Below are 12,523 nucleotides of genomic sequence, written 5' to 3'. Positions count from 1 at the left end.
CAAAGGATGAGCATTCTAAAGCATTACGCATATTGCATAAAAAAAATTAATAATCAAAACTCAAACATAATTTTGGAGTTTTAATTTACATTTTTCAGTATATCACGCAAACGAATATAGTTGGATAAGAGTAAATGGAAAGTGTAGGGGTCCCCGAGTGGCTCATCCAGTTCACGCTCTGCTGCTGGGAGCGCAGGATGAGTCGCGCAGCTTGGACAACGCTGGTTCGCGTCTGGGCTGTGCAAAGTGGTAGAACTTTGCTGGAGACTCCGAAGGGGGTGTCATGTTGGCGCTGACACTTCCGGAGTGGGGGCTGTTAAACCGGCAGGGACTCTTTCTTCTCGTCGCGCAACAGCGAACTCTACTGGCCAGACACCGAGCACATTCAGAGTGGATAAAAAGCAGGGCTGATCTCTGTTCTCCGGGATCGGTAGCCCGCCCACCTCAGCTCTGGATTGCTTGGCGTAAAAGCTTTAGGCTTGTGAGAGTGAAGGATGCTCCCACGCCCTCAGAATGTCTGTGCTGTGTGTGGACTTGCTGCAGTGAGGAGAAAAAACAACCTAATTGGACATTCCAAATTGGGGGGGAAAATAATAATTGGTGAATAAAAAGTGAATGGTCTTTCTGAAAAAAAACAAAATACTTGGTTACCCTGGTTAACTCCTGAAAATGGCTATGGTTAAATCTAGAAAAAAATGTGTGCCTGTAAAACGTAACCCCCAATAAATAAATGGATATAACAACTATTAAAGTGTATAATGTGTTGCACATAGCTTGATATGTTCACTAACTTTAAACTTTAAAGTTCTCTAACTTTAAACCTTAAAAAGAACTAGCCTTTCTAATGCTTGGTATGAAAGGGCATTTGGTTTTTCCTTCAAAGAAAAATATCCTCTGGGCTGTTTGCTGCAGGGAAGGAAGATGAGAGCAACACTGGTGTTTTCGATTTGACAGACTAATACAGGCTTTCCATTGTGGGCTCAAGCCAATAAGATTACATCTTGAAGACACCAATAATTTTGCCTCTAGTTTCCAAAGTTTACTGAGGCATAACTAATTGGGGCCTTTGTGGGGATTAGTTTTAATACAAAAGGGAGAGTTGTCAAGGAAGCTTAAAATTCATAAGCAGTAAAAAAAAAAAACATTACTATAGAACACAAAGTCCACCATTTGCCTGAAACATGAGAATTGTTTTATTCCAGTTAGCTAGGACATTGTCTCCAATGTCAGGTGTGATGTCTGCATATTCTGTACTGATTACTATGTAACACAATTTTTGTTCCTGGGTAGTAAGTGTTATTTCCTAATTGCTTATGCCTCAAAAGTATAGAAAATGGCTATTATTCCCCACAAACTTTGCTTTTGTGACCAGGACAGTGATATTTTGAAATTCACCTATTTCCAATGAGAAAACAGGCGAATTTGTGTCTTTTCGTTCACATAAAGTCAGAAAAAAACAACATATGAATCCAAATTAACATGTATTTATACTAAAGTAATACAAAAATGACTACAAAAGATTTAGAAGTGAGTAGTTTTTCGAGATTTACGATTATACTGTAAATCACTTTCACGAATCAGCCCCCAAATGTAGTCTCCCATCATGTTCTCGTTATACTGTCCTTGGTAGCGGCGTTCAAAGTCCAGTATATCCTGGTGGAAGCGCTCGCCTTGCTCCTCCGAGTACGCTCCCATGTTCTCCTTGAATTTATCAAGATGAGCATCAAGGATATGGACTTTGAGGGACATCCTACAGCCCATTGTGCCGTAGTTCTTCACCAGAGTCTCAACCAGCTCCACATAGTTTTCGGCCTTGTGATTGCCCAGGAAGCCCCGAACCACTGCGACAAAGCTGTTCCAAGCCGCTTTCTCCTTACTAGTGAGCTTCTTGGGGAATTCATTGCACTCCAGGATCTTCTTTATCTGTGGTCCGACGAAGACACCGGCTTTGACCTTTGCCTCAGACAGCTTAGGGAAGAAGTCTTGAAGGTACTTGAAGGCTGCCGACTCCTTATCTAGAGCTCTGACTAATTGTTTCATAAGGCCCAATTTGATGTGCAGTGGTGGCATCAGCACCTTCCGGGGGTCCACCAGTGGCTCCCACTTGACGTTGTTCCTCCCCACAGAGAACTTGGTCCGCTTGGAAGGGTCCACCATGCAGAAGTAGCAGTTGCTTGAGTGGTCAGTGGGTTCCCGCCAAATTCTTGGGATAGCGAACTTCATGGCTCTCTTTTCCCCTCTGTACCATCCTACAAAAATACATTTATTTCACCCATGACTAATGTGTAAGAGATTCTGGCAACATTTTTCATATATGATACATTTTTTCAATTACATTGAAAATTGTAAAACATTTTAAAATTAAAAACTTTTACAATTTAAAAAATGTTAACAAATTTTATAACATAAAATTCAGAGCAACAATTGTCCATCTTACTTTCCAGAGTTTTTTTTGCAGTGCTCGCAGGTGAAATGAGGTGCCCAGGGTTTGTCTTGATCCCCGACAGGCATGCCGAAATATGCCTTGTAGGCCTCACACATCTTAGCAGATGCTTCCACGGAGTACTTTTTCGCTCTTGTCTTGATAAATTGGCCGCAGACATAGCAAAATGCGTCTGCAGAATGCTTGCAGCCTCTTGATGCCATCTCAGAAAAATGCAGATATGTATCCACTTAGGCAGCTGGAACTAAACTGAACTGGTGGGCTTAAGGCCCCTGTATTTATACTACTATTTATATTACTGGAAAGTTCTAGAAAGTTCTAGAAGTTACTCCAAGTTTACTCAGCACTGAATCTATCTGGAATGTTCTGGAAAATAGGTAAATTTCAAAATATCACTGTCCTGGTCACAAAAGCAAAGTTTGTGGGGAATAATAGCCATTTTCTATACTTTTGAGGCATAAGCAATTAGGAAATAACACTTACTACCCAGGAACCAAAAAAAAAATAAAAAAAATTGTTACACGGTGATCCAAAGGTGTCAAATACAGTGAGCAGGTAGGTTACTCCACTGGGCCTCTAAGACTAACCTAAATAGTAACATTTTTACATTAAGAAAAAAACCTTTACTTAAGGGGCAATAACCACAGCTTGAAGAAAGTTTTCTTTACCATTCATTGGCATAACAACCTCACAAATCCCAGAGGTTTTTGTATTCAGAACTTTATTTTCATTTTTTTCACTTTCATTCAGGTGAACTCTGTTTCTCCTGCCATCTCTGCTCCCAGAAGTATATTCAGCAAAAAAAAATTCATTCCTGTGCCAAATGTAAAACACAGGGGTGGCGTTTCCAGCTGGTACACTTTATAACAGCTTGTCTTTTTAGTTTATATTTGTTCGAGTTTAATTGCAGGTATAAAAGTAAATATGTACAATTGCAAGTAAATGTATATAATAAACAGTGCATTTTAGAGAAACAGATATACAACCTGCAACCTACTGTACCATACATACCCTGAAGAGAGATTCCTGGAATTTGGTCAGTCCTTTGGTGATGGCAAGATACTGTACAGTAAACAGATCTCCCCATTACAGGGCCCCTGTGAAGGACTGCTTGTCTGTACTGAGGAACGTTACAAGATGTGTGCCAGCTTAACGATCTGTTAACTTTGTTCCTTTCTGTATTTTCTCATTTTGTTTTATTTCACTTACATTTCCTTTGATGTCCCTGCAACTTTTATTGGATGATTTCATTATCAAACGTGACCAAAAAAATAAATAAAAATAAATAAATAACATGAATCATATAAATAAAGCAATATTTAAATAGTTAATGACACCAAAATGTTTCCTAACCTAGTTAAATATATAGCTAAAAGGCCAAAGGTTTTGCATCACCTAGATTTTTTAATGACACATAATAAATAAATAAAAAAAATAAAAACTTTATGAACATAATTTAGATATTTTATCACGTAATCAAATAATCTACAAGTCTACCAGAAGCCATAATAACAGTACAGTATTTCATGTTAGATTTTGAAATGTCACATTTGAATTTATGTTATTTATGAAGCAAAATTAGTGAATTCTATAGGGTGATACAAAACCTTTGGCCATAGCTGTACATCAAATTGGGCATCTCATCTGCTTACTCTAGTTAAGTGGTTGACTAATGCCATTACTAATCTGTGACTGATTAATTACCCCACCCCCAAATAACTAAAAACTAAAAATCCCCTGTTACACAGTAAGCCTCTCCTTTAGTTACACAATGTCCTTGCTGTTGTCAGCTACATCATTCATAGCTTGCATATGAGCACAGGAGATTAGATTCCCTTCTTCTCAGGCAGTGTTTTCAGTAAATGGAATTAGCAACAAGGATTCAAACTGGAAGTCCTTTTTTGTATTAAAGGGGGTGAAAAAAAAAGGATTTTCCAGTGCATCCTTTCAGCTGTCACAAATGAAACAGTTTCTGCTCTAAAGGAAAATGAGTAGCTGAAACTGAACACAAACTAAACAACTGCCAACTGGGACAGTGAGAAATGACATCAGTTATATGCAGTCACACTGTAGTAACATTACTGTCATTGACAGCTTAGCGCTAAGCAAGATCACTCAAAGATATATGACAGATAAGCAGACCTTATCCAGAATAATACATTAAGATGTTTTTAATACATGATTGATTATTTTTTTTAATTTATTTTTCATTTTGGATGTTTTTCTTGCAATACTTCAGTGATTTATGCTTTTGTTCAGTATACTCAGCACTCTGAATAAATAAAATGTAGTTTTCATTATTTATGGACTTTAGTATGCAACCTGCAGCAAATCACAGCAATTATCTGAATGTCTTACTTGGCAATAATTATACTGCTGTTTTTTTTTTTTTTATAACTGCAATTAAAAATGAAAAATAGTAGTTTGGAAACTGTAATATTATTGCAATACTGCAAAAGTAACTTCATTAAAAATAATGCAGTGCTTTTTGTAAGGGTCGCTATAAAGGGTGCTGGAAATATAGCACTGGAGACTGAAATGTATCCACATTCCAGGTCTGTCATAAAGAGCAGTACCGAAAGCTTCCCCACACAACCTGTCTTAGGGGCCATGAAAGCTCTACACACTGCCTTATACAGGCCATTTTTTGCTCATCACCATCATTCTTTTGTGTGAGTCAAGAAAGATGCATCTCCCTTCTGCTGACTGATGAGACAAACCAGGAGGCTTCTAAACCATTGACTCACAAAATGAGCATATAGGTCTATCATGTTGCAAAGGGTTTATCTGGCTACATGAATTCCTAATAATAAACAAGGCAGAGGAGAGGTGGTCTAAGATATTTCATTTCTCTTATCTGAAAGGTGCTGAATGCTATTTCATGAACACTAATTGGACCCTTTCAGTGTCTCAAGGCTACCAGGCAGTGACCCAGCCTACAAAAAAGACCAAATGTTAATAATATAAATACATCCTGCTGCTGAGTAATTCTGATGTTGTGGTGTAAGATAGGTGGTGGACAGAATCAGTTTATTTATTACATGATTTGGTTTAAAGGAGTGATAACATCAGTTTACTTCATTTTAGCATGAAGACATTATGACTGGCCCTTTTACTGTTCTGCAGACTTTATTGTTGCAAGCTATTTTGTTTTTCCTCTTCAATCTATTTTGCAGACACATTAGAAATTGAAATGTTTGTGTTTATCTTACTAGGTCTACAGCAATCTGCCCACATGATCTACAGCAAAGGTACCAGAATCAGGAATTTACCTATAGCCTTGTATTTGACATTTTTGCACCCTGTATCTTGACCTAACAAAAAGTGAAGCACCAAATGATAACACTAATAACTCTATGACCAAAGGTTTTGCATCACCCTATAGAATTAATTATTTTTGCTTTGAAGTTTTCCAAATACTGACAAAAATAGAAAAATGCGACACTTCAAAATCTAACATGAAACACTGTAGTACTATTACGGATTCCAGTAGATTTCTGCAATATCATTTTGTAGTTTATTTGATAACATGATGTTAAATAAAATACCTAAATTATATTCATAGGTTTTTTTTAATTTTTAATTTTTATTTTATATAAATGATGTCTCAATCCAAAAATTTTAGGTAATGCAAAACTTTTGACCATAGCTGTAGGTAAGAAAATAGATTTGAAAGCCCTGGCTATCACTCCTTTAGGCTGAATAAAACAGCTGTCAATGTGCAGAATACTAAAATAAACATATTGTCACTTCTTCATTTTGCTAAAACAGGTTGAAACCCCTTTATACAACATGACCTCAGTCACTCCTGTGTAGGCATCTAACAGCACAAAGCATGTGTAAGGACTGCACACTTCTATTTACCTTGTCAGCAGATACAAATACTCATGATATTAATATCTGACATCCCCCAAAAAGGGTTTCATAAACACTGGCTTTGGGTTTATTTGTCAATTACAAATTCATTCTCTAAAAGTTTATGAAGGTTATTGCGATGAAATTTCATAGCATTTTTTCCCCTCCAACATAATGTGTGTATTAATGAAGTCTGATACACAGTAAATACTGTAACTGATATACTGCAGCATCTGTTCCAGTTACAGTATTCAACATTAACATTACTTACACTGTCTAAATATTGTTTCTCAGAAAATAAAGTAGGAGGCATTTGTTTTAATTTCTTGACAAGATATCTCACATTGTTCTTAATGCCACAGTTTCTTTGACTGAAACTTGCTGATCAAACTGTTTTGCTGAAGCAGAGAAAAGTGTTCACATTTATCAATCAGGAGACAGGTGTTTTATACCTAAAATGTAGACAAACTGCTATCAAATGCTAACCACTAACGTAAACTGAGAAGACTTTCATAATTACTAATGTGGCATTTTAGCATATCTTCATGAAGCCTCAGAATGAAACTTAAAGGCACAGCAGCTTTTTAAAGATACACATCAGTTAATTATACATTTGTTAATTTTGGAATGTATGTACTTGAATGGCATTATATATATATATATATATATATATATATATATATATATATATATATATATATATATATATATATATAAAACGGCAGTTTGTTCAAGCTGTAGCTAACTTATATTTCTCTCAACAAACATTCTTTTTTTTTACTCTTAAAGAAATTAACAGAATTGCATTTACAAAACATACATTTCACAGATTTTTTTTTTTTCTGCTGAAAAAAAACGTGTGTCCTCAGCAATCCAACAAAAGTAATAATAATGGGTAATAGAATGGCGAACATCTGTATATGTTGGTAATACTGGCAGGAGTAGAAGTGATGGATCATGTGTCGATGTAACCCATACACAGATGCTCGCAGTCCTATAAAACTATTATATACAGATTTATTGTAAATATACAAGTAAAATAAATAAATAAATAAATAAATAAATAAATAAAAACAGCAATATTTGTTTTCTAGTCATGACCAACCTTTATTTAGTTAATTGTCATTTTCATTGAAAAGAGGGAAAGGGTTAATAAAAAGAATACTGTTAAGTGGCTGAGGTAGGTGCCTGATTGTGATGTCACTGTTCTGAATTGAGTTTACAGTTGAATGGAATTCCAACACGTGCCTCAGGTATCTTTTCTTTTCTTTTTTCTTTTTTAAAGCAGTTGACGTCAACGTCAACTGTGCTGATACTAAAACTACAGCACAGGAAAAACTCAATATGGTATGGCTGATGTCATGAACTGTGTTTCTCTGTGTTGGAATTCATGGAATAAAGCATGTGAGACATGTGCTCTGATTGGCTGAAAGATCCTCAGCAGTCTGTGATTAAGCAATAAAACACTCCAAGGTATGCATTGTGGAATTACCACACTGATAGGTATGTTTGTTAGGCACCTTATATCCAGTCATGTGCTACAAAGGGTTGCTTATAACAAGGTGGCACTGTTCGTATTTGAGGTGTATTCCAGTTACTCATCCTTTAACACACACACACGCAAAAAAAACCCCAAAAAACCACACAATACAAAGTTAAACATGAACTGATGTGGTTTTACTATATTTGGCCATTCATTAATAACAAGTAGCTGTTATAGAGTGCACCAGCAATCAGTGTACATACTGTTCTTTGTGTTCTAGTTATACTATGAGGTCTAACGCTTATTTCTTCTTCATTGTTGTGGAATTAACTCCCTAACTTCCAGATTTTCCTTGGTGCTAGGCCTAAAATGCGCTTCCAGATTAGAATGCAGTTATTCAAAAGGCTGAGCTAATGCAAACAGTGGGTCAATACAACACACATCACAGAGAGGAAGAGGGGGAAGAATAGGTTCATGACACTCAAATTCTAAACTGCCATTCTTGAAGTTTTACCTCTGCTGATCAGTTCTACCACCAGTTCATGTATTAGTAAGCTTTTTTTTGTCAATTTTTTTTGTTTGTCAATTTTTTTTGAAAACTTTTCTTCTTTTTTTTTGCATACAAATTCAGTGTATGGTATTTGTATTTGCAAGTCATACATATTCATATAGAATGATGAATGTTTTAATGTCAGCATAAAAGATAAGCTGCATGACTATATATGAAGACAACAACTACAACTCTCACAGCACTGTCATTGGTTAACTTTTAAATACCCAAGCATTATTTATAAAATAAAAATGGAAAAAAAACTGAACTTAAAACACTATTTTTTTTTTTAAATTGAAACTGAACCACATCATCAGTATTTCAGTTTGATGTTGATATTCTACTAACAAATGTTTCATTTAGCTTTCAGTAGCACAATTGTGGTGTTTTTTTTTCTGCCAATGGGCAACTATCTTTAAAATGTATATTCATGTACAAAAGTGGAAATACTCTATACCTTTTTGATTTCCCTTGATTTACCAGTATCATGCAATGTATCTACTTAATTATTCTTACTCATTTTTGTGTATTTTTTAATCTTTTTTTGTGTTAGGATAGTGTTGTCTTCACATAGACTCAAATAATGGTATTTAGTCATTCATTTGCTCATACACATCCACCCTATTGTGTGTTGACAGGTTTATAAGGATGAGGTGGCGGCCGGGGGCGCTGGGGGGGCTCCTAGAAGACGGCCTTTGAATCCTTGCAGTCCTGACCAGTGGTGCCTGAGTTAGTCTGTTTATTGTCTGCCTTCTCGCCCAGATGTTTCACTTGTCTGAAAGATGAAAATGTCAAGAAGAGCACAGAGTTCCAGGGCAGCATGTCTTGAAAGGCATGTTTATACACAGATGCCACTCTAGGATCATAGGTCATCACGAAAGGTGACTTCTTTTAAACTAAACAACATTTATATTCTGATAACCTTTTCCAGTCACACCTACTAAAAAATATTCTTGAACAATTTCAGCTACTTCCTGTACTCCTATGTTTTCATTATTTCCATTAGCTCTTATGTGCCCTATTGTTCAGGGAACAGATACTCAAAAGATTGTGAAACAACTTGTATTTCTGTGGCTCTCATTCTGACTAATTACATTTACAAAAGCGTGTGACGAATACAAGCTATGTATAGCATTACAAGCACGCTAAAAATAGTTTGATGTAGTATGCAAATTAGTGATTTATTTTATTAGGTAGTTTCACAGCAAGTGATGAATAAGTGATACATACACAGACACACACACACACACACACATACATATAAATACAGTATTATCTACATTAAAAACCAAATATTTTAGTCCAAGGTAACCAAATAATTCTTTATCAATACTGTGACTATAAAGGAACAGCTCATTATTGTTATCCAATGTTTATAATGTTAATTGGTTAAAGGGATGGGCATGTATTTTAGTGATTGGTCAAATCAAGCACAGTCTATATTATACTTTATGTTCCGGAGAGGTACAACTTTATGGTGCCTTGGCACATTTAAAACAATGAGTATCTCCTGGCTCCCAGATCTTTCTAGTTTCTTTGTCCACATTGTACCCAGTCCAGCTGAACCCTGTTGTGATGTCTTTGTTTATACCTACCTTTCACGTGATCCGTTTTCTACCTTCAGTGCACCTTCCACAGGGTCCAGTCCTTGTTCTGACAGCTGTTTCAAGGCACTTAGGGCTGCCTGTTGAGCAAAACAGATGGCTCTGTAAGTGTTACACATCACCTGCTTTTCAAATAATTTCAGCTGTCTCAGAGACACCATGCCAAAAGGATGCTCTTTGCAGCCAGCGTTTGTTTTGGCAGCATTCCTTTAAATATATTTTTGCATGACTATTATGTAAACATTTCTATTCTGTGACGTCTAGGGTTCTCTCAAAGCGATTGCTAGTACCGGTAAGTCTAAGGGAGTGAGACCGGACTAATTCTTCCTGCTTTCTCCACAGTGGATGGTTTTCGTAACAGCATTTTTGCAGTGATAGCTCATACTACTGTAGACATGCACAGTGAATCACAGGATTAATCTTTAGGAAACTGCAACACTTGTACTTAAGACCTATGTGACGGTACCAATGGCAGTTTCTGTGCTAATGTTTTTTTTTTTCAGTAACATGATATAATCCATGAAAGGTGTTAGAATTTAATTAGTTTTTTCACCATCTAAACACATTCTTTCAGTTAACCATGGGAATATTACCATTTCTCATACTTGATATTACCAGGTTTTCTCTAATTCAGGGGTGTCCAAAGTTGGTCCTTCCACTATTGGTCTTTGTAACAACTTTGTTCTAAATTATTTAATTGAGCCAATGAATTCTCCACCCAGACCCTGAAGTAGTTAATTATATCTTTTTACCTGTTAAACCTGGAGTGAAATGGCCCTCCAGGGCCGTGATTGGACACCCCTGCTCTAATTATTGGATGGATTTGAGCTTGGAAGAGTGCTCAAATGTTATAGTAACAGGTCTTCATACTCGATAGAGTCAAATACATCTTATGAAACAAGCTGGGATCTATGATCTCATGATTTTTAATCCTATAAATGATTACCGAGATTACTGATTGTTGCTAAAACCCCTTTTTAACATGAAACCCATCTTGCTGGGTGAATGAAAAACTTCCCAGTACTGGGATATGTGTGCCAAGCAGAGTTTTAGATGAGAGATGCCCTCCAATACAGAAACAACATTTTTAAAAAAGAAATACAAAAATTAAAATGGTTCTGTAACACAACTTTTCTTCTTTTCAATATACCACTTATTTTTGAGTTAAACCTGTGCTCCAACCCACTAAACCAATACAGAACACAAATGTTTTTTTTGTTTTTTGTTTTTTAAGTGGAAATAAAATGGTAAAACCTAACCGTGCTTACTATAGAAACCGGGCCAACAGTTATCATTTAGGTTTAAATTTAAGTGTGATGTCTTAACTTCTTTTGCAGGTCTTATGCCATTATTTGCATTAAAGAAACATTGAAAAGGCAAACATTTTCACGTAAAAATGATTTGTGTGTTTCTTGGCAAAGACACCTGGTCCTTTAACAGATATCTCTTCGCTGATGGTCCCTTTCTTTGCCTCTGACGTCTTAGCAATTTAATCCAGATGTCTGAAGCCGATGGAACGGTTCTCAGGATGGAAGATGATGACATAAATCTTGCAGCTGACAGTGATCCCACTGAGCTCACTCTGGGTGTCTCGCAGAGGACCTGTTTAGGGCAAGGAGAGCTGCAGTCCATTCCGATCCTAAATTCATCAGGAATTAGCCTTTCCCCAATTACAGTCTTGATGGTGTGACTCTCACAGGTGTTGTGCAAGTGAAAGAGTCAAGCATTTTCCCCACAAATCGACTCACTTGTATCCCCAAGCTGCTGGAGACAACTTGATCTTTCCGAACAGCTTTTGAGAAACAAATCTGAGACAGACTAATCACCATGCAAAGGAGCCCAGTCATTGAGGAGCAGTCTTGTTGGGGTGCTTGTATATGATGCTGAAGTGAACAACAAAAAAAAACATACAATCATATCTATAACCATTATTAAACCCTTCCCAAAAACTAAGCAATATAAAACTCACTGGGATACCTTTATAATACATTTTTTCCAAAGCTCATCATACTATGAAAAAAGGGGTACAAAATGAGGACCTGAATTTAAGTCCCTACTTGTCAGGTTTTTATTTCCTTGTTTTCCTACACTTATTAAAAGACCAACAGTCCTCCCTTTCAAAGCAAAATAACTGACTTCAAACCCGTGTTGTGCTTGTTGTCCCAACCCTTCCCCATCAAAGACATGGTTGCCAGTGAATCGAAAAACATACTGACTAGCACCACCATCGTAGGGAATCTGCAGCTGAACAGTCTTGGCTCAACCAGCAGGGGGAATGTCAAGCAAGCCTATTGCATCAGTTAATATTTTAAATGGCTCACTTTGGCTAACTTCCAATTACATGTAAGCAAATATGTTTAAACTGTCAGATTACAAGTAAATATATGCATATTAAACATTATGAAACAATTTGCAGCAAACAGCATTATTTACACAGGGGACGCAGAGAAATACCCCCCTCACATTGCAGCAGTACTAAAACTTGTATTTCTCAAGAACGTATTTGTGTAATCACTCATTAGAAGTCTCCACTAGGACCCAATACAAACAGCAATCGAGGCAGAGAGGAGAAAGTGCAGCTCAGTTGT

The 12,523-nt window shown here is 36.5% G+C and overlaps 1 protein-coding gene across 3 annotated transcripts in view; it reads right to left on the bottom strand.

The window, feature by feature from the left end:
• Positions 1-7,380: 7,380 nt before the first annotated feature.
• LOC117394910 (double-stranded RNA-binding protein Staufen homolog 2) overlaps positions 7,381-12,523 on the bottom strand; it is an 88,678-nt gene continuing 83,535 nt past the window's right edge. For all 3 annotated transcript variants that reach the window (XM_033993630.3, XM_033993632.3, XM_033993631.3), the window contains 2 exons: positions 9,927-10,015; positions 7,381-9,106 (listed from right to left, as the gene is read on the bottom strand). In XM_033993630.3, the coding sequence (XP_033849521.3) occupies positions 9,013-9,106; positions 9,927-10,015 (183 nt within the window). In that variant the 3' untranslated portion in view covers positions 7,381-9,012. The remainder of the gene's footprint in view (positions 9,107-9,926; positions 10,016-12,523) is intronic.

This window comes from Acipenser ruthenus, chromosome 3 (assembly GCF_902713425.1).
Source record: "Acipenser ruthenus chromosome 3, fAciRut3.2 maternal haplotype, whole genome shotgun sequence".
In the NCBI taxonomy this organism is placed as follows: Eukaryota; Metazoa; Chordata; class Actinopteri; order Acipenseriformes; family Acipenseridae; genus Acipenser; species Acipenser ruthenus.
This window is presented reverse-complemented; position numbering and strand designations above follow the sequence as displayed.